Below are 23,874 nucleotides of genomic sequence, written 5' to 3' on the forward strand. Positions count from 1 at the left end.
TAGAGCACCACCCCTTTTCTCGGAGTTGATGGGAGAGATGGATGACTGAGGACAAGCAAAGAGCTTACAGCAAACAGTGCCTGGCACATAATAAGCACCCCATGAATATTTGGAAATAATGATGGTGACGTGGTAATGACGGATGTCGCTGTTTTAAAGGGAACCACCGTGTGACAGTGAGTCTGATCTCTCCCTGGCTGCATTGAAGCCACAGAACCGGACAGCCTGTCAGCAAGGGGAGGCCGGGTTGCCGCTGGCATGAGGGGGGCACCTGCACCTCCGCCTAGTGGGAGCAGTGGTGGCCCGTCCTAGCCCTGCATTTGCACACTCAGCTTGTACTTCCCGGTCTCCGCAGGAGGTTCCCCTATGACTCATGCGTGTCCAGACCCCTCGCCCTGGCCAGCAGCATGATGGGGGCAGCCTGAAGCCCCCCAGGGCTGGGCTGAGTCCCTAGTCACCACTTGCTCAGTCGAGCCCCGAGGCCCGGGCCAGGGGTCAGCAGAGGTGCTGCCTGCCACGCGGCCACTGGCCTGCACAGCCTGCCTCCTGCTTTGTCTGCGGGCCCGCGGTGGGACGCCAGAAACTGAGCGGCGCACCACGCTTGCTCGGGGCTGATGCACACTCTGCTGGTACTTTGCACACTCATTCAATCCCGGGACATCATAGGGCTGCCTGAGCTCCGAGCTCTGCACCCTTCACGCATACATTCTAATGCTCCGAGGGAGCCCCTTTCCTACAAGCCCTCCGTGGCCTGGCCAGGGTGGTGCGAGGGCACCAGGTCGTTGGCCAGCCTGCACCCTGCAGGACAGCTTTCTTGGGCTGCCCTGCGACGCCACATGGTCTACGGCTGGAAGACCTCACTGCTCGTTGCAATCTCTAGTTTCTGTGCTGAGGTCTGACTCTGCTCTTGCGCCTTGCCTAGAACCAGAGCTTTCCAGGTGGCTCCCAGCATGGCTTCTTGTGGCTTGTCCTCCCTCTCCACATCCTTCAGTGATCACCCAAGTTCCCACCCGACTTCCCCTCTCACTTTCTGTATTTGGGCTTCAGGGTTCTGGTGATTCTTCTTATTGGTGAGTCTTCTCATTGGCAGACACCTGCAGGCACTTGGCCAATTAGAAGCCTTCCTCTGCCCCACGGCAGGTTCCACAAGCCTGCATTCCCCCGGGGCAGGCATTGTGAGTGTGAGTCCTGGTGTGGTGTGCGTGGGGTAAAGGGCTTGATGGGGATGAGAGGGACCCTGTCGAAAAGGCTAGGCATGGGGAGAGAGGGGCTCAAGGTGAGGCAGAGCTGGGACCATGGAAACCAACCCAGCACTCTGGCCTCTGTCTTTCCTAGGTTTGAGTCATAGGTCTTCTCTCCAGAGTGTGTTAAGTACAAGGATGCCAGTTCCAGACCTCCAGCAATCTCTTCCTCACTTCCATTTCCCTCTGCCCAGCCTGTGGGCCTTTGGAAGAGGGCATCAACCCTGTTGTTTACTCACTGCTGTTTGCTCCTGGGGCTGCCCTTGGTCCACTGAGGGCCAGGCCAGATGGCGTAAGCTGAATGGTGTAACAATCCTTCCTACTTCCTTGGCCAAAAGGCTGCCCCTGACCCAGTTTCAGGAGAGCTCTGAGTTTGAGGTGCTTGTCCACAGAGAGAGGCCACATGGAACCCCCTAGGTCCCTGTGCTGCCCAACCTATAGGATAGTGGTGGGGAGCCAAGTCATAGGTATCCACCAAGACCAAGAATATAGCTGCCCCGGAGGAATCCCTGGTGGCTCGGCAGTTTAGCACCTGCCTTTGGCCCAGGGCGTGATCCTGGAGTCCCAGGATCGAGTCCCACATTGGGCTCCCTGCGTGGAGCCTGCTTCTCCCTCTGCCTGTGTCTCTGCCTCTCTCTCTCTCTGTGTGTGTGTGTCTCTCTGTCTCTCATGAATAAATAAATAAAATCTTAAAAAAAAAAGAATCCAGCTGTCCCTGGTGTCCCTCAGATGTGGCTGGTACTTCCAGGGGCTCCTGGCTGGGCCTGGGGACCTCAGTGTGATGGGGAGCATGTACCTTAGTAGCAGCTCTAAGTGAGAGACAGAAACATTCGGGGTGAGACACTCTGCAAATGGAAGTGACCTCTGCAAACCCTACCTGGCCTAGCAAACTGTGATTAGAGTCTTCAAATGCAATGGTGCAGGGTGAGGCAGGAGGAGCTCTCTCGCCAGCCCCCGGCTTTGGTCTGGTGTGAGGGAGCCACAGAGCAAGGGTTCAGTAGCCAAACTGGACTGGCTGCTTGTTGGCTGTATTAGTCCTGACAGCGAATAGCAAAACTTTAGTGAGTTTACCTAGAAGGTCTCTGGAGGTGGAGGAGGACAGTCTGTACCTTCCCCCAGTCCTGGGCAAACTCACCTGGGAAGGGAGTGGATTCTCTCTCTGCATATGTTCCAGCCTCAGATGCTGCCTTTGTCTCTGGGTGTGTATGTCGATTAGAATTAGCTGTGGCTGTGAGCGACAGAAAAGCCCAAACTATACTGTAGTAGATAGGATCGACATTTATTTCTCTCTCCCACAAGTGAAGTCTAGAGGTGTTCAAGTCCAGGATTGTTATGCAACCATCAGGAACCCGGGCTCTTCCTAGCTTACTGTGTCACCAATCTTGAACATGGCCTCTTCCTCATGGTGCAGCACTGCTGCCAAAGCTCCAGCTACTATATCAGCATTGCAGCCAGCGAGAAAAAGGAGTAGCGAAGAGGAGCACGTGCCCTCCTGCCCCACTGCTACGAAAAATCATGTTCTTAAGTCGCACAGGATACTTCTCTGTGTATTCAGAATTTAAGCATATAGCTGCAAATAGCCTCAAGGGGAGATTTAAAAAAATGTCTTTAGTCTGGATGATCATGTGCCAAGCTTAAAACGAGGGGTCTTGTTGCTGAGGAAGAAGATGGAACACATACTGTAGTATATAACTAGTTGCCCTCTCCACTGCATGAGACCTGAGTAGAGGGTTCTGGGTGCTGGATGATTCCCATAGGCTCCTCCGGAGAGCATCCTGGCTGTGGCGAACTGGGTTCTGCTTCCCCATCCGGGCTCTGCCTCCAGCTTTGGGCCTTGAAGTTCTCTTTGGAGCTGTGGTGATAGGAATATGATCTCCCTGGTGTCTCCAGCAGGGAGAGGATGAGTTTGATGATCAAGGCCAGCCACGCCATCCCAAAGAGGATCCATAGGGACACTGTATTCTTGTACCACAGCGGGTACCTCCGGGAGGGGTCCATCCCTGGGGGAGAGGCAAGGTCAGAGGATGGAGGCCTGGGAAAGTCAAGGCCACTTTCCCAAACAGAAACAGTGACACATGACTTGATACACAGGAGCAGCACATGGGACATTCAAATTGGTCTGAGATGGCTGGCCCTGTGGCCACCTCTGTAGGACTCTAGGAAGCCTCCCTGGCTTGACACCATGGGTTTGGAAGCTCAGTTTCCTATTTGTCTTTCTGACAGACTCTGTGCTCTATCCCAGTGGTTCTCAAAGTGGGGTCCCTGGACCAGAAGCAGCATCGCTTGAGCGTTTGCTAGAAATGCAAACGGTCGGACCCCACTCCAGACCTACCGAATGCAAACCCTGGGAGTGGACCCAGAAATCTGTGTTTTAATAAGCCTTCCAAGAGATTCGAACGCCCTCTCTGTTGTTTGCTTGTCTCCGTGTTTGGTTTCCTCATATCTAAACAGAGGCAACTTGCCAGCAGCTTTAGGAAGAACAGATGGAAACACCGGAGTTTGTATCCTGCCTCCATTCTTCCTAGCTGCGTGACTTGCATCTGTCTGAATGTCCCTCACCTATGAAATGGGGAAAATAATTTCTTTCCAAGTCCTTTGCTTTTGGGCTGAAGTCATAAAGTTTTATCCCAAGGGCCTTATCTACAACTCCAGCCTCAATTAGCACACCTCTTCCTGCTGAGTGCTGTGCTCCTCATGCGGGCTTTCTCCTGTTTATTTTTTCAGCTATCAACGGTCCAGCCCCAGGGCCTTTGCATTTGCTATCCTCTGGGCTCAGAATGCTCTTCATTTCCAATTCCCCTTGGCCTAGTTAACTGCCCCTTGTCCCGCAGATAGATCCCAGCTAGTGTTCACTCCCAGAGATGAGACTGAGTCCCTCTGTTACACTCTCTCACAGCCCGTGGGCTTCTGCTGGGTGAGTTACTTATTCTTTCTGGGCCTCAGCTTCCCCATCTATAGAGACAACAAGAGGTCCACTTTCCAGGACTGTGTTCAAGTATCTAAGTTTCTCAGAAGGGGGCCTGGCTCGTAGCAGGTGCCCAAGACCTGCAGCCTGGTGACTGTCTTAGTTACCACTGGTCCCTCACCTAGTCAGGACTGGACAAGTATTGGCGGAGGGAGGGGACAGATGGAGGTCACTGGGAGGCTTAGCTTGCTCCATAACTTAGTTCTTCCGTCTTTCCTAGGGGTTCATCTTGCCTCCCTCATCAGACTGGGTTTGTTCAAAGGGCAAGATCTGACTTTATATTCCTTCAAAGTCTTTCCCTGTCTTTGTGTCCTGTCCCACCACCTTTCTATCCACCCTCTCACCCTGTCCCTCTGACCCCAAGACAACCTCTCTTCCCTGTCATTCAAGCCTGGGCCCTCTCCTGGGTCCCAGCTTGGGAATGAGGCTGCTGACCCAGACCCCACCTTGCCGCCTGGCAGGAGCCAGGATTGGATTAGGCTGATTGGGTTAAGGGACCGAGATTCCGCTGGCGGTCCCAAATGAGATCAGCGGTGAGCCAGCTCTCTGGCCCTGCCACCCACCAGTTCGGCTTGCTCCTGGCAATCGAGGGGCGGAGGTGTTCTTCTCCCCTTTTATTTCATTTTTTTTAGCCGAAATCATAAGTGGCGGGAGATCTGGCAGCTGGCAAGGCGCTCCACTGAGTTGCAAATGCAATTGGGGGATGTGGCGGGATGAGGCCGGGGAGGAGCCGGCGGCCAGGACCAGGGTGCCGCTCTGGCCAGGGCCTTGGCCTTCGGGGAAAGAGGAGCGTCCGTGGAGACGACACCTCTGTGATTTCTGACGCTGAGGCAATGGGCACCCGAGTTCAGGTGGTGGATCTCAGCATTTCCATCCAAGGAGAGAGCTTGACCTCATCCTCGGAGGGCAGAGAAGGCCGAGAGACACGCGAAGAGGCGGGAGTGGGGCTTGTCTCCTCTAACTGTGGAAGATCTTGCAACATACGTGTCCTGGCTTGGGAGTTCGTCCTCTCCCTGCTTTTGGCTTGCCTGCTCCATGAGCCAACCTCTCTGGGCCTCAGTTTTTCCCTGCACATGAGGCACTCAAGTGTGGTCACTTGCCACAAGGCCCTAACCAGAGCAAGTGGCAAATCTCTGGAGAAGTGAAGGGGACGGCTTGGCCCAGTGCCCCTTGAGGGGAGTGGTCTGCCCAGAGGGCTTAAAGGGCTCCTCTTGTGGATTTGTTTTTTGTTTTCTAAAAGATTTTATTTATTTATTCATGAAAGACACACAGAGAGAGGCAGAGACACAGGCAGAGGGAGAAGCCAGCCCCATGCAGGGAGCCCTATGTGGGACTCGATCCCGGGCCTCCAGGATCACGACCTGGGCCGAAGGCAGATGCCCAACTGCTGAGCCACCCAGGTGCCCTCCTCTTGTGTATTTGAACCAGATCTCCTCAGTCAGGATGTCTGGTGTGGAAGGAGGCTCTGGGAAGTCTTTGCCCTATCTATCTATCTTACTGCCACTCCCTGCAGCAGGGCTTACAGGAAGCAGGGACCCTGATCACTGCTCCTTGCTCCAGCAGTGGGGCTGTGTGGATGGCATTGGCCTTCCCTTGGTGCTGGTAGAGGCATTTCCTCCCATTTGCACTGTATCCATGTCTAGAGGTCTAGAGAGAGCTGTCCCTCCTCCTGCTCATCCTGCCTCAAGGGACTGTGGTACCTCAGGATGTCCTCACAGAGATTCCCCTTCAATCCCATAGAGGCTTCTAGAAGGCAAGATGCCGGGGGGTGGGGGGGTGGGGAGGGACTGCTCTCAGCTATCTCCACCCAGGACTAAACTTTGGGGGACCTGGTGATCAGTGGGCATGAAGAAACTGTAGCTAAGAATCCTATTCCCCCTTTCTTCCACCTCTCCTTGCAATGGACACCCTCAGATAAGCAGGTCTCCTGGGTTTAGGACCACCACTGGGGCAAATCCTGAGTTTCCTGCTCTGAGCTCTGGTTGTTTTGGCAGAGTGCACCAGGACCTGTCATAGCACACAGGCCTGGGCTGAAGCTGTTACGGTGGAGTCCCTGGTGGCTCGGGTGCAAGGCAGAAGAGAGTGCAGAGTAGAGAGGGAGGCAGGGTTTAGCCACACAGGGGTCTCTCGCAGGTTTAGTCATGGATTTTGGACTCTATCCTGACTATGGGAAAGCACTGAAGGTTTTCAGAGGAGCTGGGCAGGTGAAAGATAGCAGCTGTAAATTTTAAAGATCCTAAGAGCCAAGGTGGGGACAAAGATACAGGCTGCTCAAATCCACGGTACCATTCCATTGTGCTCTGTGTGAAAGGCAACCTCTCAAGGGTTGTCCAGGGCCCGACTTGTGTAACCAGCCATATACAACAGCCCGGCCTGGATTTGAGGAGATGGCAGTTGGAACACAGAGGAGAGGAAAGACCCAAGAAGTCATTCTCTGAGCTGTGAGGGGGGCCGATGTGGCCCTCAGAGCCACTGGTCTCAGCTCTCCTCAGACACATCTCTCCACTTTGAGGGTCGGAGCGGGAACATACCCAGTTGGAAGAAACTTTCTCAAAAATTTCCTTCCAGAGCCACAGGCTCCCTCTCAGGATGGAGAATGTCAGGAAAGGACAGTAGAGGCCCCTGACACAGGGCCCTTCTTCCTAAGGAAAGAGAGGTTCAGGGAAGGGGACCCTGCATACAGGTGAGAAAGCCATCACCAGTCAGCCCTGCAGTCTTGGTCCCACAGAATGTCCCTCCACTGCCACCTGCTGGCCACCTGCCTTGGCTTTATTATGCAAGGCCAGTGGCTTCTGAGCCCCTTGTCTTGCCCACACTGGGTAGTGACTGCTGATTAAACCTCACCCTGGGCCTTCTGGACCACACAGCCCTTCCTTACTGGCACTCAGAGCTTGTCTGCCAATTGTTTTCCAATGGGGACCTGGGGGAGCCTGAGATTTCCTGAGTCTCCCAGACTTTCCTGCCTAGTCCCTGGGGTCTGTGGTGTGGAACACATGGTCCTCGGCCCAGGGACAGTGGGAAGCTTGGCATTTCTTGGGGCAGGGTGAAGTAGGGAGGGGAGACCCTGGGACAAGGAAGGATCAAGGAGGGAGGTCAGAGGCACCCCTAATTTGGGGGAGCACTCATAACAATAGTTGAGCCTTGAGCCTTGGACCTTCTCACTGCTTGTCAAGAAGGCCAGGAGTGTGACCTTAACAGCCAGCTCCAAGAACGGGGTCAAACTCCAGTTGTTACTTTTTAGCTGGACCTTAGCCCCCTCACACAACAAAGCAGACTGAACTTGCCAAGGACTGTGTCCTCTGGACTTTGGGCCTCCAAGCCCCCACAGGGCTTGACACGTAGCAGGTGCCAGCAGACGGAGCAGGCAAGTGGAGGCCGGGCAGCTGAGTGTCCAGGCCAGCCCTCCCACCACCTGCAAGGTTCTCTCACCAATCACATAGTCGCCAAAGCCCACGGTGCTGAGGGTGATGAAGGCGAAGTAGAAACTCTCCACGTAGCTCCAGCCCTCCATGTGGCAGAAGAGCAGCGGGGGCAGCAGCAGGAAAAACAAGAGGCCTGAGAGGAGGGTGCTGGAGCCCACCAGCCACCGAGCTTTGGCCGGGTCCTGTGGGTATACATAACAACCCAGCCCACATTGGCTTCTACCTAGTGCTGGGGAACAGACAGCCTGTGGGCTGCTGAGCTGGAGGCAGGATGACCCCCCCACCCCCGCCGTGAGAAGGGGCTGCCCTTGGGGCCCCTTCACCTAGTCTGTGTTCTCCAGGTTCCTGGGCAAGACCTTGGCTGGCTCGTACCCTTCCTGTCCGCCAAGTGCCATGGTGTCTCCCCCACTGATACCCCTTTATTACTAAATATCCCCATTCCGGGCAGTGGCCTCCAATCCCACCACATCCCCACCAGTAACCTCAGGGCCAGAAATAACCCCCTCCTCAGGGCCCCCTATTCCCACTACCTCCCTCATCCTAGAAGTAACCCAGAAATAACCCCCTCCTCAGGGCCCCCTATTCCCACTACCTCCCTCATCCTAGAAGTAACCCACCCCACCCCTTACTCCAATGGCTCCTTCACCTGCCAGGTGCCCCCCAGCCTGCGGGCACAGCGGTGCATCCCCTGCTGCATGAGATGCCCCAGTCGGTTGAGCACCACGAGGTTGAGCGGGATCCCCACAAGAGCAAAGAAGATGCAGAAGAGGCGGGCGGCCATGGTCCGAGGGCTCAGGTTGCCATAGCCTGAGGCAAGATGGAGGCAGATTAGGGGACCTCACCCCAACCCCCTCCAGACTCGGCAGCTGGTATTCACCAAGGCCTTTCATTCCCATGCCAGTACCGTGCGGGAGGCTACTATTCCTTTCCTCCCTCAGGCCCACCTCATAACCAGCCTTCCAAATGGGGATGATGCCTCGTGTTTTACAGACTGGAAAAGTGAAGCTCCAGGAGGCTCAGCAGTGTGTGTGAGCTCAAACCTATGAAATGTGTGAGACTCCCTTCTCTCCCTTCATTTCCCCCTCTATGGACAGACAGAAGGACATGGACAGGGGCATGGAAGGGTGTGGAGCCTCCAGGAACTACCCCTCCTGGATGGACTGCACCATTCCAGCCATCACATTGCTGCCTGCAGGCTCCTGTTGCTGGGCTTGGCCCCCAAGCCAGGCATCCCTGGACAATGCGGCACTCCTAGCGGGCATTGTTGTTTGGGGTTCCCACGGCCTGGCCTGGCTGAGCCTTCCTCAGACCCACCCTACAGTCTTGGCCTACTCAGGCCCTTCCGTCCCTCTCTGCTTTCTCAGGTATCATACCTGCTTGGCAGTCTGAGGCTCTCACCATCTCTCCAGCTCCTTTGTCCTTCAAAGGCCTCCCTCCCCTCCCCCGATACATCTCTTGCACATCTGATTCTGTCTTGATACCTGATTTCCAGAGGGCCCTAACTAGCACATCTGGGCTCCCTATCAAACCCCTTGGGGGTGAGGGGTGGTAGATGGACAATCAAGTGCCCTAGGGGAGGTGGAGGTTGGCTATCTTCTCTGTAATGAAGATGAGGGATGGGGAGGCTAAGGGGAGGATGAGGCCTTCCTCAAAGGATTCCATTAGCCTGGGCATTCTTTCCTCCATCTTTTCTCTCTACTTCTGTCCCCCTATTTCTTGGTCACCACCTGTGTCTTGTCTTCTGTAAAATGCAAGCCTCATTGTATTGTTTCTCAGGTTATGAGCCGTCATTATTCCTTGAGTCTGCTGAGGAAAGCCCAAAGTCTCATCCAGCCCATCTCCGAGCTCATCTGGGCCCCTACTTTCCCAGTTCTGGCCACACTCCTGCCCTGCTGAACCCCCAGACCCCTTCCCGCCTCTGTGGCTTTGAGCATGACTCTCCCTCTACCAAGAGCATGCTTCCCTCCTCACTGCCTACACTTGGTGGCCCAGGGCAGCGGCTCCTCCAGCATCTGCCAGCTTTGAGGGTAACCCACTGTATAAGAATGATTTGTTTCCAAGTCTGCCATCCTCAAGGGTCATGAGCCCCTCAAGAGCACAGGCTGAGTCATAATCAGCTTTATATTCTCACCTCATAGGTTCTTACCTATGAGGTGCTCACCATAGGTGCTCATCTTCATCAGTGAAGATGTGTGTTGAATGAGTTTAAGAACAAAGGAGTGAATAAATGAATGAATGAATGAATGAATGAATGAATGGAAAACACAGGAACAAACGTGTGCATGGATGAACAGATGCCTTATACCCTGCCGCATCCCCCCAGACTGGCTCAGCACGCCCACATACCCCATGCTCACTTGTACTGGTGGTTTGCACTTACCCTCACCTTACTGAGGGGTCTCAGAGGGCATAGTCTCAAGAGTGGTCAAAGCATGCCCTCGTCTAGAGCATGGGCTTTGGAATCAGAGGTGCTTCCTGGGTTTGAATCCCAGATCTGCCCCTTGAAGGCTGTGGGACCTTGGGCAAGTGGCTTGGCCCTTCTGAGCTTCTGTGTCCTTGCCTGTAAGATGGGGATGTGGACATGTACCTCACAGTGTGCTGTGGGACAAAAGGAGGCAATGGGGTGTGTCATAGATGGGGATGAGCACCCTCAAACATCAGGTATACAGAAGGTGCTAAAGGAACATTGGCTTCATGAATGAATGGATGAATGACCCAACTCCTCCTAGACCAGCTTCTGGTCTGAGGACATCAGCAGCCTCCTCTAGAGCCCCATGCATCCTCCACCTTTTGGCCTTTCTAGGTTCTTTCATCTGAAAAAGGAAACTGTCTTTTGGCATCCAGGCATAAGTGGCTCAGTAAGCCTCCCTGTCTGACTCCTCGCCAACCCCTCCTCCTCTAGCTGTGGGTCCTCCCAAGTCCTATCCTCTGTCCCTGGGTGTCTTTTCTAACCTGTGGAATGGTGCCAACATTCCACCTCCAAAGCTGGGAGGAACCCCGTGAAGCTTCTGCCTTTCTCAGACCGCCATTAAGTGAGTTTTCTCCTCCCCATTATTCTCAGCCAGTCACAGGTCAGCACAGTCAGTGGACATCAGTGAAGCCTTCAGTTCAATGCTTGGTGACCATGGCTCCAGTTGGCCACCCACCATCTACTCTTTGACTTTGCTAGTCCAGCCCTAGGATATCCTGAGAGGGCCTGACCAGGAAGGCCTTGTGTGGTTAGGCTGCTCTGAACCTCCTCCAAAGTCAGCCCTCATTTCCAACTCTTTCCAGTCACCTGGTCCTCCTTTCTACCTCGGGGCCTTTGCGCTTGCCTCCCTGCATATTTACATGACTTTCTCCTTTATTTTGTTCATGTCTTTGTTTCAGTGTTACCATATCAGCAAGGCCTTCAATGGACACTCTATATACAATAGCCCCCATCACTATCAGACCCCCTTACCTGCATTATTTTCCTCTAAGCACGTCCCACCCCCTGAATATTGCCATGTATCTGTTTGTTTGTTGGGTGTCCTCCTTCACTAGAGTATCAGCCTCCCAAGGGCAGGGACCTGCCAGTTTTGCTCACCATTGTTCCCCCAGAACAGTGGGGCTCCCCCAGCTACTAAGTCTCTTTGTTGAATGAATGCGTGACTAGATAAGTGAACAAATGAGCAGCCAGGGATGAGCTTCATAGGTGAGGGACAATTTGGGGGCTCAGGCCGGTCTGGCTGATCTAGAAGTGTTTGAGAGCCTGTCAGACCCTATTTCATTTCAAGGCTTGGAAAGTACAGCCCTCACAGGGTGCTGGACCAGGCAACAGGGACACCAAGGAGGCAGTCCTCTGCTGGGCCTCTCAGATTATTCCTTCCTTCCCTCTTGGAATGTTCCATAGGTACCCCATCTCCCATCTCCACCCTCCTCCTCTCTGCATCCTCTTCGTGTGCATGTGTGCGCACACGTGCGTGCGTGATGTCAGGATGCCAGGGTCATGAGCTTCCCTACTGTTCACCCCAAAATAAGTGGGGCCCTCTCTTTCTTCCTGTTGTTTGGAATTCCCACTCTAAGGTAGAATAAACCTTCTGAAGGTAGGCAGGACTGGAAAGAGAAATATTGTCCCCACTCTGCATTTCAAATCCTAATTCCACTCCTTACTAGTCATGCAACCTTGGGGAAATTGTGCAACTCCTGAGTGCCTCAGTTTCCCCTCTGTAACATGAGAATAATAAGTCCTATCCTTGGAGGTGAGGCCATATGGATGAAATGAAATTTCAATTGTAAACGTGCCCCCCACAGTTGCCTAGTAGAAGCAGACCATGTGTGCAGTGTGGGGCAGGTTCCCTCTTGCTCTGCCCTCCTTCCCTCAGAGAGGGCTGGCTCGGACCAAAATAAGAGGAAGGGATGGGCTGCCAAACTGGAAATTTGCTGGGCCAAAGTCACAGGCCTCGGGCAAAGGATGTCGGAGGCGTTGGGTTTAGGGACTAAAGACCCCTACACCCCTGCAGTGACTGTGCATCAACATCACCTCCTGCCCTGGGACTCAATAAGCGCTGGTGGAATGGGTATTTTGGGAATTAATGAATGTGTCACTGTTTGTTGGGTGCCCGTTGAATGCTGGGCTTTGTACTAGGCCCAGGGGGTGTAAAGAGGAATAAGATACCATTCTGGCTGGTCCTTCCTGGGTCACAGGGTCCATGGAGCTCTGAGGGGCCTCCCAAGCACGCTGGCCTCAAGGTGGAGGACTGCCCAAGCTCCCGCGTAGCCCTGACACCCGCTTCCAAGAAGCATTTGCTGATTTAAAGCTGGATGGAGAATCCTCTAGATGGAGAGGGGCCCTTGTCTGGCTCCACTCTAGGGAGGGCAGAGGCTGGGACACCAGGTTGCTACTGAAGAGGATCCCAGTGTGAGCTGATGGAGGTGGCCCTGGCCAGCAGTGGTGTCAGCCTGCCACCTGCTGGTAAGTCTGGTGTCGTGCAGGGGCAGGGTGACTCGGCAGGCGATGAGGCTCTGGACTTGAGTAATTTCCCGGGTTTCAGAGCTGGAGGGATCTAGGCTGCTCTTCTCCTTCCCTTTCCAGCAGCCCCCAGGCACCTGCCCAGGGCAAGTTCTACCTTTGCTCTCCTGAGGCAGGGCTAGGGAGAGAGACCACGGAGAGAGACCTGGCTCCAGGGTCCCTGTGTGTGAGGGAGGAAGGAGGCTTGGGGAAGACGGTGAGGGGGCGCAGGGGTGCCTTAGGGAGCTGGGGAGAGGCCTCCAGGGGTGGCCACCTTTCCCCAACGCTGAGAACAGGGGGTGGAAAGGCTCTTTGTGAATTTCTGCTCCTCCTTCCTTCCCAGGTTTTCCTTGCCCCCCACCTCCACCCCGGGCTCCGCGTGGGCTGGGCTTGGCGCGGGACACTTATAAAGCCGAGAAGCATCCTTACTGCTGCACCGGGCAGACCCTCTGCTTCCTGAAAGGTCACGTGACGCAGGACCCTCCAGAGCAGCGCTTCTCAAACTTGCACAGAAACCCCCTAGGGGCTCTGGTAAAATGCAGAAACTGATTCCGCAGATCCCCGGGGAGCCTGCGGTCCTGCCCACAGGTGGCGGCCCCTCTGCGGGGCCTGAGGACACTCTGGGTCACAGGGCCCTGGTGACCCCTCCCCTCTGAAAGGCATTGGTCCCCTGTCCCCCATCCTTTAGGGAGGAGGCCAGGCTCCTCAGTGCCACCCACTCTGGTCCCACCCTGCTCTTACCGATGGTGGTGATGGTAGACACGGAAAAGAAGAAGGAGCCCACGAACTCCCAGCGCCCCATGCTGGTGGTGTTGCCAAGGACAATGTCCCCACTTTGGTAGGCTTGGATGATGCCCTGGGGGAGAGGCTGCAGTGACCACCAGGCTCTGGGGGGCAACTGGGCCCCTGCACCCAGACACATACACATGTGTGCATGAATACCATGCACACGTGTGCGTGCAAACACACACACACACACACACGTCATGGACAATCCTCACAACCACTCTTTGATCTCAGCCCTTCCAGGGCAAGGAGGCTCTTCCCCTCCATCCAGGACTTCTCCAGGGGGCAGGGACCACAGGGGGCAGGGATCACGGGGGACAGCTCCTCCCCTTCCTTACCCTAGAGCTCAGGTCAGCTCAGGATGTCCCACCAGCTGGAAGAACACCATGCCTTCCCCCCTCCCCTGCTTACTCCCATCCTTGCAACAAGCACTGCCGGGCAGGACATGTGGTGTTCCAGGGGTCCTAGAGATGTAAAGGACAGGACCTCTGTCCTCAGTAGGACAGAGACAAACTTCGCCAATAGGGTGCGGTCAGTGCAGCTTTGGGCATTAAGGCAGTATGATCCTGGAACAAGATACCCAACTTATCTGTGCCTCAGTTTCCTTATCTGCAAAATGAGAATACTAACAGCACCTACTTCCTAGAGCGGTTGGGTGGGCGAAATGAGGTATTCGGTGTAGACTTAGAACAGTGCCTGGGACATGGTAAAAGTTAGCGGCTGCCATCACCATCACTGTTACAGATATAATAATAGGAGCACGGGAACACAGAGAGGAAGGGTGTTCATTCTGATGGATATAGAGGCAGAAGGCTTCATGGTGGGGGTGATGGTTTAGTTGAGCCTTCTTTGATAGGCAAAAAGGACTGTTTCTACTGGAAGGCCATTTAGGGAGATGGGCCCCAGTGGGCAGAGCCTGTGGGGCAGGATGGGGCCTGGGATCTAGTACAGGGAGACTGTAAAGCAGCTGGGAGCCACGCCATGCTTGGCTCTGCCGTGCCAGGGATGGAGCGGCAGGCCTCTCTGAAGGTCACCCAGCAAAGAGGAGGCAAGATCAGGTTTGTGTTTTCCCTGGCAGCTGGCAGCAAGGTGTTAGCAGACCAGAAGTGGAGAGACTCTTGCAGGGGTGAGTGAGGGAGAGGGCCTGTATCCTGGCCCCAAGTGGTCCAGGAGGAACAGAGAAGAAATGCTCAGAAGCCTAGGCCTCTGGTCCTATTGGGTGGGGGTAGTGAGGGAAGCCTCTAAGAGCACTGTGAGAGTGTGTGGATGCAGGGAATAGGTGGAGGGTCGGGGTTGGGAGGAGGAGGGCTGCTCGCTCTTGACCTTGGGGGAATCTGAGGAAGTTGCATGTACTCAGGGGGAGGTCTGGGCTGAAGACACCAGACCCTTATCTTGGGCATGCTGGAAGCCACAGGGTGGTTCAGGGAGGTGTGACGTGTGAGTGGAGCATGAGAGGCTGGAAGAGAAGCCTCTGGAGATGAAAGCCCTGCTGGAACTTTGGGGAACACCCTTCTTCCCTCAGATCCCTTCTGAGCCCCATCTTGGTGGTTAACAGGCCCAGCTCCCTGCCTCTGCAGCCAGGTAGTTGTATTTAACCTCTTTGAGCCTCAGTTTCTTTATCTCAGAAAATGGGATGATGAAACGGTACCTACCTGTGAGGCAGGTGAGGACAAAATGAGTTAATACAAGTTAATCCCCCCAGAACAATGCTCGACACACAGTGACTGCTCCACAGAAGCACTCATTGGTGTCATTGCCCTCATTGTCATCTTCCCTGGGCGGAGGCTGCGGGAAGGGAGGTTGGCCACCTCTGCCAGGGGGCTGCTGCCCAGCCTCCAGGACCAGGCAGTCCTGCTGTCTTTGGGGAAGTGTAGAGGTGGGGGTGGGTGGGTGGAGGCGCTACCCTAGGTCCTTAGCAGAGACAGTCCTTCCCCGGCCCGGCGGCAGGTCCAAGCGCTCAGGACTCAGGACTCCACCGCTGCTCCAGTGCCTGGTCACGTCCCCCCAGAGCAGTTGCCTGCTACCTTCTGGGGATTGCCTCCGGCTTGGCCACTCTGGGACTCAGACTCGGCACCGGGACTGCGGGCTGGGGATTTGGGGCCAGGGGTTCGGCTGCGGGGCCCGGGGAACGAGGGGTCCGGGCGGGTCCCAGTCGGGGGCGGCCTGCCGCGAGCCGAGGGGACCTCCATCCGTCTGCTAGCCCCCCCCCCCAGCCGCCCAGCCCTCCCCCCGCCCCCGCCGCGCTCGCCCCTGACCCGGATCAGCGAGTCCAGCGCCGGGCCGTCCAGGCACGTGAAGTTCCGCAGCAGAGCCCACTTGTCGCGCTGGAACCTCGCGCTGGAGTCGCGCGCCGCGGGGCCCTCCAGCACCCAGAACACGCCGGTGCCCAGGGCCAGGTAGGCCAGGTAGGCGAGCAGCAGCAGCAGCGTGCCCGGCGCCGCGCGCTCCGGGGCCCCGAGGTCCCGCGCCGCCGCCGCCGCCGCCGCCGCCGCCGCCCGGGCTCGCGGCCCGCACAGCGCCAGGGAGGCGGGGAGCCCCGGGCCTGGAACCATGGACGCGGGGGCCGCGCAGAGGGCGGGAGCCGGGGCTCGGCGGGTCCCCTCCGGGCCGCGCCGCCGCTTGCCTGCGCCCAGCGTCCGCAGCAGAGGAGGCTCGCTGGGGAACGGGCAGCCCGGCCCCACCCCGCACCCGGGTCCAATCCCAGGGACAAAATGAGGCCGGAGCTGTGGGCATCTGGCTCCGCCTCGAGTGCGTGGACGGCTCACGCCCCAGGCCCAGCTCGGGGAGAAAGGCCGGGCTGCAGGGTGACCCAGGCCTGAGACCCAGGGGGCCTCAGCTGTCCTGCTGTAGCAAGCAGTGGGAGGGACTCCTGGACACTGCACGCGGGAGGAAGAGAAAGTAAAAGCCAACTTTATTGTCTCAGGGCCCCAGCCTAAGTTCCTGGACCTTGGGACTATCACCGAGGACTTGCCACCTGTCAGGTCCTCCCTGGAGCTCTTGAAACACCCCCTTCCCCCTGTGTACAACGTTGAGGGAGCCCAGCTGATCACCACTTGCCTATGAATCTGGGAGGCAAGAGGATCCTTGACCAGTGGGCTTGTCCTTTCCCTGCTTCTGAAGAGGCTCCCTACCTCCCTTCCTGGAGGAAGGGTCCAGGGCATGAAGGAGTCCCCTGGGGGATCTTCAGTTTCCCAGGCTTCTTCTCCACATCAGCAAGCCCTGGGGTGTAGACCTTGTCTACAAGAGGTCAAGTCTCTTGCTGCTGTAGATCCTTCCCTGTGTGTCCCATCTCAGCCTCCTCTGCTCTGCAGCCTTGCCTCAGTCCTGTCCAGGGCCTTCCCAGCCATTTGTGGGCCTGCCTTGATGGCAGAGGTAGGGGCAGAGGTCTGGAGTCCTCGACGAGGTTGGGCTTTGGGTGGACTGGTCTCAGTCTCTCCTCTCCTTCTGGCCAGAGATGTCACAATCCAGTAGGAGAAAGGCCAGGGCTGCAGAGCACATTCCCAAAGGAGGCCTGGCCTCCATGGAGCTCGTTTCCTGGGGATCCCTTGGGATCTGCTGGCTCCCTGTTTTCCCAGGGTGTGTTTGGAAAGGCTCTTAAGACAGGTGCTCAGAGGGGGTGATGAGGTCAAGGGGTGCCCTGAGGAATCAGGGGAGGCCACACTCAGGAAAGTAGGTGGGACACCCAGGAGCTCCGCCTTGTTGACAGAGAGCTCTAGACCTCTGGGCAAGGGGAACTGCTTTGAGAAGCAGCTGCTGGCTTCCTGAGGGTGGATAATCCCGTTTGCACGTAGATGCTCCAAAGTCCTTGCCCAGCCTCTCTCCTTGAACCTTCCCTGCTAGTCACCCCCATGGGCTCTTGTCAGACCCCTCTACCCCATCATAGCATCTTGGTACTGGGTTGGGACCTCTCTGCTTGTCTAGTCCTTCTGGTGGACGAAACGTGCACGGAGAGCAGGATCTTTCACTGTTGGGTCTCCCAGAGCCTGGCACTCTCCACACAGTGGGGGCCTGAGTGATCACTTGGTGCTTGTATCAAATGAGCTGAAAATAAAGTCACCCTTTGTTTGCAGACCTGTATGAAGTCTCCTGGATGGGGGGACACAGGGAGGGCACCATGGAGATTTGGCCAGAGTGATCCATGTCTGGATTCACACTTGGGCGAGGGGCTCTGGGACAACAACGCACGTCTCACTCCACACACGTCTGTCATTCATCCTGTCCTCCATCCCCTTGCAGTAACTTGCTTGGACATCCCACCTCCTTTGCTCTCTGGAGAGCTCCTGAGGCCAGCCCTGGCTGGGAAGGGAGTGGGGAAAGACATGGAACAGGAAGTCCAGAAGGCATACAGGGGTGGGGTGGGGGAAGCAGGAGGAGCTCCTGGGGCCACTGGAGACCTCATGCAGAGATGGGGATCTTCTGAGGTCTGGGGAGCCCATCCATCTCGGGGGCTCCTCCGTCCTTGGGGCTGAGTCCCCTGCTGAGAAGCCAGAGCTGGGAGCACCTGTGTAGAAGCAGGGGGCCTAGTGGGAGGATCAGCGCCAGCCATGCCAGGCCCAGGAGGATCCAGATGGCGGCCAGGCTCCGGTACACGGAGATGTAATGCTTGCTGGGGTCCGTGCCTGGCAAGGGAAGGAGACATGATAAATGCCACAGGGGTCCCTGCCGGCCTCTCCATACCAAGGATCTGCAGTGGAGGTCCCTGGGAGAGAGGGTCATGGGTCCCGGGGCCACCGATGTCTAAGGATATTGTGATAATCCCCAGAGGCCTCACAAACCATTTGTTGCCCTCAAAGAACCAGGGACTATCATCTGATTCTCACTACTTACCTCCTGCTGACATCTCCCCATCCCCCCCATCCCTGTGGCCCCTGCCCTGAGATACGTGACCACCTTGTTCTCACCGACAACATAGTCCCCGAAACCGATGGTGCTGAGAGTGATGAAGGCGAAGTAGAAGCCTTCCCCGAAGCTCCAGCCCTCCACGTGGCTGAAGACCATGGGTGGGCAGATGAGAATGACCAGTGTCCCCAGGGTCAGGAACAGAGCCAGGCCTAGGATCTGCAGCAGCTGGGAACAAGAGAGTCTGTGTCTGAGTCTACTTGGAAGGCCCCAGGATGGAGGAGTGGGGAGACAAATCTGGGAGTGGAGCTGGACCATAGCCACGTTCCCTTTTTTGGCCTGGAGACCTTTGGGCTGGTGGTTGTATTCTGTGTGTGCGCTTTTGCTCAGGCCAGGGAAATATTTGGTCAGAGGGATTTCATGAGTGGGTCAGGTTGGAATTTGGAGACTCCTTTGGGCCTGAGGGTCACATCTGGTCAGGCCTCCTGGGGACTCAGATCTGGGATGGAGGACGGCCATCTGAACTATCCCAGATTCCTCTGCACCTCTGCCCTCCCTTACTGAGCCTGGCTTTGCAAGGGGCTGGCCAAGGGGGTGGGCCCTGGGGGTGTGCTGGGTGGCTTGCAGTTTATTTTCAACGGGGCTGGAGTTCTAGGATGACCACAGAGATGCGCCGCCCAGATCCCCCTTCAAAGAAGACCTTGTGGACCAGGCGTCAGCCAGTGGCCTCCAGCTCTGAGCACCTTTGAGGCATACCTTGTCTACAGAGAAGTGCCTGGCCCAAGGGCACACCCTTCCCAGGGAGGCCACCCCGGGTGTGATTGAGGCCAGCATATGGCCCTGGCCAGTTCAGCCCCCTTGTGGGAACCCTCTGATGGCCACACACGTGCTGCAGAATGAGGGGCCTGTCCAAGTCTTTGTTCCAGCCTGATCACAATTCAGCTTCTGCTTCCGGGTAACCCTTTCCTCCACAAGTATCTACCCCTCAGACCCTGCCCGCCGAACTGCGGCTCAGTGTCAACTTCTATTTTCACCCCTCAACAGAGTTCATCCCAGCAGGACTGTAAGGAGGAAGGGGCCCTACCTGGGAGCGCCTGGGCTGCTCCTCCCACCTCTCGAGGGTAGCCAGGTGGGCGTGCAGCCCTGCGCCCAGGTGGTTGAGGAAGATCGCGTTGAGTGGGATGCCCACCAAGGCGTAGAAGACACAGAAGACCTGGCCTGCCTCCGTGCTGGGTGCCAGGTTGCCGTATCCTGCAGGGCAAGGAGGAGGGTGCAAATGTGGAGAAGTGAGAGTTCAGAACTGCCTCCCCCACAGACTGTAGCAGAGGGTGGTCTTCTGTTACCTCTCGGGGGTAGAGGGGAAGCTCCTCTGTTTCCAAGAACCTTCTTTACCACCCCCTCAGCTAGAATGATCTCTATTTGTAAGACTCCTGTTTGTCTTGGAAGGCCCATCTCCAATGACACTGCCTCTAGGAAGCCCTCCTGACTGCCACCCTCTTCCTCTCTACTAGAAGTGATTCCCCATAGTGCTTAATGTCATTCCTGTCTAGTTGTCTATGTTGCCTTGTACTATTGTTTTTTGTGTGCTTATCTTACTCCTCTTCATTGGATCAGAGGCTCCTGGAGGTCTGAGCCTGCCTGGGTCTGATCCAACTCCCTCTGCTTCAGTTTTCACCCAAGCTCAAGGAAGGTGTGTAGAATTGAACTGAATTGAATGGATGGGGAAACCATGAGCGTCGGGGGTCTGCGGGCTTCCTTGGGAGAGGTGGCATGGGTTTTCTAGGTGAGGGGGCGTAGCAGATGCTGTCGGTGATCTGTGCCCTCAGGACATCTGGGACACCACCTGCAGCTTGGGGGACTGTTCCTGTACACACAGGTGTGGCTCTCCATCCCAAGTCCCCGCATCTCTCTCTCCCTGGGAGTTTGGCTTGGTCTGTGGGCGAGTTTCAAGTACTGGAGAGTTGGCTCATCCAGGATCAGCTCTCAGGCGGCAAGGGCCAGAGTCCGTAGCTAAGTAGCCCCGCTTCCTCGCTCCTCAAGGCGCCGTGCTAAGGCTGGGGCTCTGCTTGGCCTCTCAGAGGGTCCCAGGGGGAGCGAGGCCAGTGGCCCGAACTAGGACCCTGCTCATCAGTGTGAACTTCGCTGCCTCTTTTCTTTTCCTGTCCTATGTTCCCACTTTTTGACTCGTTCCCGCTTCTCGACTTGCACTTCCTGGAATCATCTCCTAGATAAAACCGCATCCTGGTCTCAGTGTCTGCTCTGGGGAGCCCAAAACCAAGACAGGGGCTTTGGGGAGGCCCTTCCCCACCCCGACCCTTTACCTATGGTGGTGACAACCGTGCCTGCAAAGAAGAAACTGCTGCCGAAGTCCCAGTTGCTGGGGTTGGTGGAGTTGCCTTTGGGGTTCACACCCTTCACCCAGGCTTCCATGATGACCTGTGGGAGGGCGGGGTGGGGGGTGCGGGAGGAAGAGGTAGCTGATGGCCCCTGCTGGTGACCAAGCTCTCTGCTGGGTGCTTTCCTCTGATCTCATTTAACTCTATTCTTAGATGCTCTCATTTCCGTTTTGTAGATAAGGCTATCGGAGTAGCAAAACGATTTGCCCAAGGTCGTTGGGTTCCAGATCCACTGCTTGTTCCATAGGCCAGGGCTGGCTGAGGTGTGGGCTGTAAATGTGGGCTGGGGGAGGGGAAAGGGGCCTAAGGAGGAAGAGGGTGTTGAAAGGGTGAGCCAGGTGGGAGATGCTGCCTATGGCCAGCAGTGGGAGGCGTAGGTGTGTTGTGAGGACAACGGGAATATTTCAGGTTGGATGCTCCCGGAAGGGCTTCCTGGGGAACGTGGAGTTTGGGGGCCGCAGGGAAGCCACGGGGCTGCCCTCCCACAGGGTGGATGGTGGAGATAGGGAACCCTGTGTTCTCTGAACTGCCCGGTGAGCTGGCTGCTTTGCTTTGCTCTTTGCTATCCCTTGGTGAGGCTCAGTCCAGGCCTATAAGAGAAATTCCATCAGAGGCCAGACCAAAGGTCAGAGGTGTAGCCAGTGTTGATGTGTGGTATGTTGTATGCATGCGATGTGCATGGGTCCTCTGTGTTGCATGTGTGTGCACATGTGTTGAGTATGTGTTTACACAACCTGAACCCTTGTGGGCTCAAGCCTAAGCCCCTCTGTCCCTGGCCCAGCCCTCTTGGAGATGGTTAGGGATCCCTCTCCAGTCTGCTCCCCCAGGGCCCTCCCCTGTCGCCTTGCATTGTCCCAGGCAGCAGCACAGCCTTGCCACTTGATAGAGCTCCCAAATCAGGAGGAGGCCGTGGGGGAGGGGGCCACTCCAGTTCCTAGTTCCTATGGGAACCGATTCCTCGCTGCCTGGGTGAGTGTGGTCCCTGCCAGGGTGGGGTGGCCCTGGTAGGCTGGGCCTGTCTAGGAGTCATGACACAGGCTGTCTGCTTTTCTTCACTTTGGCAGAACTGGTCCCTTCAGACATGTGGACTTTGGTCTAGCTCCCTTTCCCACACCCCCAGAGAGGCCAGGATGGGACATTCCGGAACATGCTCGCTCTCTCCAGACCCTCACCCTTGGGACTAGCTCTTGCCCTAGGGCCACGGTCAACCTGAAGCTCTCCATCCTGCTGAGGAAGGGGCCTTGATTCGGTGAGGGTACTGAGTGTGGGGCCCCCAACGTGACCTTCTAGTTTTCTCTAAGCAGCCACATGTGGTAGAGAAAGTCAGACATGAGTCCTATGAAACCAGGCAAGGCCTTTTTCTTATGGAGGAGTCTCTAATGCTGCTTCTGGTGCTGTTAGTAGCTTCTTCCTCTTGTAATTGTACTAGTCTCGTATGTTCTGGAATCCTATCCCAGCATTCTTCCTACTGGCCAGCCATCCCCTGGCCCCTGAGGCTCCCCCACAAGGAGGCTGGGGAGGCCAGGGTGGGGTGTTGTTAATCAGTGGCTGAGGCTGCCGTCATCGTTTACAGAGCTAGTTAGATCCCTGCTACCAATCCTTCCCACACCCTCTGGCTCTGGGGTTTCACCTCTGACGCTAGGCTGAGGGAGGAGGAGGTGTCAGGGCCTCCAGGGCAAATGCCTTATTCCTGAGGTCTTGGGAGGCTCCAGAGCCCTTCTCAGCCCCATAGGGGTGCTATGGCCTCAGCCCTCTACTGGCGGAGAGCAAGGAAGTCTCAGTTCCCGGAAGAAAGGGCCTGGACAGGTCTCTCACATCTGTGGAAAATTCTCTCTGACCACCCAGCCCACCCCTCATCTTCTAGGCCAGCTCTTCTCCATCTTGAGGGTATGGGCATGGTCTGGAGGCCTTTTTAACGATAGGCTGCTGGCCCTGTCCCCAGACTCCTGGTCTGGAGTGTCCGGGGTGGGGTGCGATCTTTGGCGTTTCTAAGGGACCCTCAGGTGAAGTGTTGCAGCCGGTCCACACTTTGAGAGCTGCCACTCTCGGTTGTGTCCTACCCCCCCCCCCCCCCCACCCAGCACTTCTGCTAATTTGCGTGGTGAAGAGCAACTGGCCTGGGGGTGAGTTCTTCTCTATCACTGACTGGGCAGTCTTGCCAACACTCCACTCCTCTGTGCCTCAGTTTCCATCTGCCAGCAGGAGCCGGTGATAGTAATAGGTTATTATGAGGAAATACACCTAAAAGGTGGCTCCAGACGATGGATCGTGACTGCTCCGACCCCATCACGGTGACCCCGTTCTCCACTGTCTTAGGCATATCGTAAATGCTCACTAAGTGCCAGTTATCTTTGCGGCGACTCTGCACTCGGCTTGTTCCTTTGTGGTTGGTGTTGTCATTCATAGCCTCCCCTGATCTCAAAGGCGTTCACAACACCCTGGTTTTGCCCTGCTTCTAAGACAGAGGGTGTTGGGGCCCGCTCTGCCACCAGAGAGAGCCCCCTACGCACACCTTGCTGGCCTAGCTGTCGCCCTGGCCACTGCTCACCAGGCGGGGGAAGGCCAGTACGGCGGCTGCTCCTGATCTTTCTTTGTGTCTCCCGCCCATAGCCCTCGAGTGTGGCCAGCCCAGAGATGTGGACGGGGAGAGGACAGAGGATTAGCAGCCCTGGGGGTGCGGGAGGGGGAGGCCAGAGCCTGGGAGAAGGAAATTTGCAAAGTGTTGATAACACTGACACACAGTCCACGTTTATGCAGCAAGCAGCAGCTTAAAAAGGGCTTTTGATTGGCTGCAGATGTCTGCAGCACATATGGGGTTATTCTCCTCGCCTTCTAGATGGGGGAGATTTGGGACCAGTGAGTGTCAGCGACGTGCTCAATGTCACGCAGCAATCTAGTTCTAGACCTGGGGCCAGAATCCAGCACCAGTCCCCCCCCTACGCTGCTTCCAAACAGGGCATCAGGCCCCGGGGCGTAGCTCTGGACCTGCCGCAGGAACCCCCATTCCGCCCACCATCCCACACCAGCAGCTCCCCTTCACCTGCACAAACTGCTCCAGGGCCCGCTGGTCCAGGCAGGTGTAGTTCTCCAGGAAGCGCAGCTTCTCGAACTGAAACTGGTCTCTGGACTGAGCCTCCGCCTGCTTCTCCAGCAGCTGGAAGACAGTGGCGCCGAGCAGCAGGTAGCAGACGTAGGCCAGCAGCAGGGGCAGCACCCGGCTGCCCCGGCAGCTGCAGAGCCTGGCTTGGGGCAT

The 23,874-nt window shown here is 56.4% G+C and overlaps 2 protein-coding genes across 2 annotated transcripts; both read right to left on the bottom strand.

The window, feature by feature from the left end:
• Positions 1–2,499: 2,499 nt before the first annotated feature.
• KCNK17 (potassium two pore domain channel subfamily K member 17) lies at positions 2,500–16,547 on the bottom strand. The gene is made up of 5 exons (XM_025991165.2): positions 15,642–16,547; positions 13,342–13,456; positions 8,275–8,435; positions 7,636–7,810; positions 2,500–3,241 (listed from the first exon to the last, which is right to left on the bottom strand). Exons 1-5 carry the CDS (start codon positions 16,545–16,547, stop codon positions 2,934–2,936), a joined length of 1,665 nt encoding a protein of 554 aa, XP_025846950.2. The 3' UTR covers positions 2,500–2,933.
• Positions 16,281–23,874, bottom strand: KCNK16 (potassium two pore domain channel subfamily K member 16). Its single transcript, XM_025991207.2, has 5 exons — positions 23,662–23,874; positions 20,547–20,661; positions 19,310–19,476; positions 18,288–18,453; positions 16,281–18,005 (listed from the first exon to the last, which is right to left on the bottom strand). Exons 1-5 carry the CDS (start codon positions 23,872–23,874, stop codon positions 17,782–17,784), a joined length of 885 nt encoding a protein of 294 aa, XP_025846992.1. The 3' UTR covers positions 16,281–17,781.

Source organism: Vulpes vulpes, chromosome 1 (assembly GCF_048418805.1).
Source record: "Vulpes vulpes isolate BD-2025 chromosome 1, VulVul3, whole genome shotgun sequence".
In the NCBI taxonomy this organism is placed as follows: Eukaryota; Metazoa; Chordata; class Mammalia; order Carnivora; family Canidae; genus Vulpes; species Vulpes vulpes.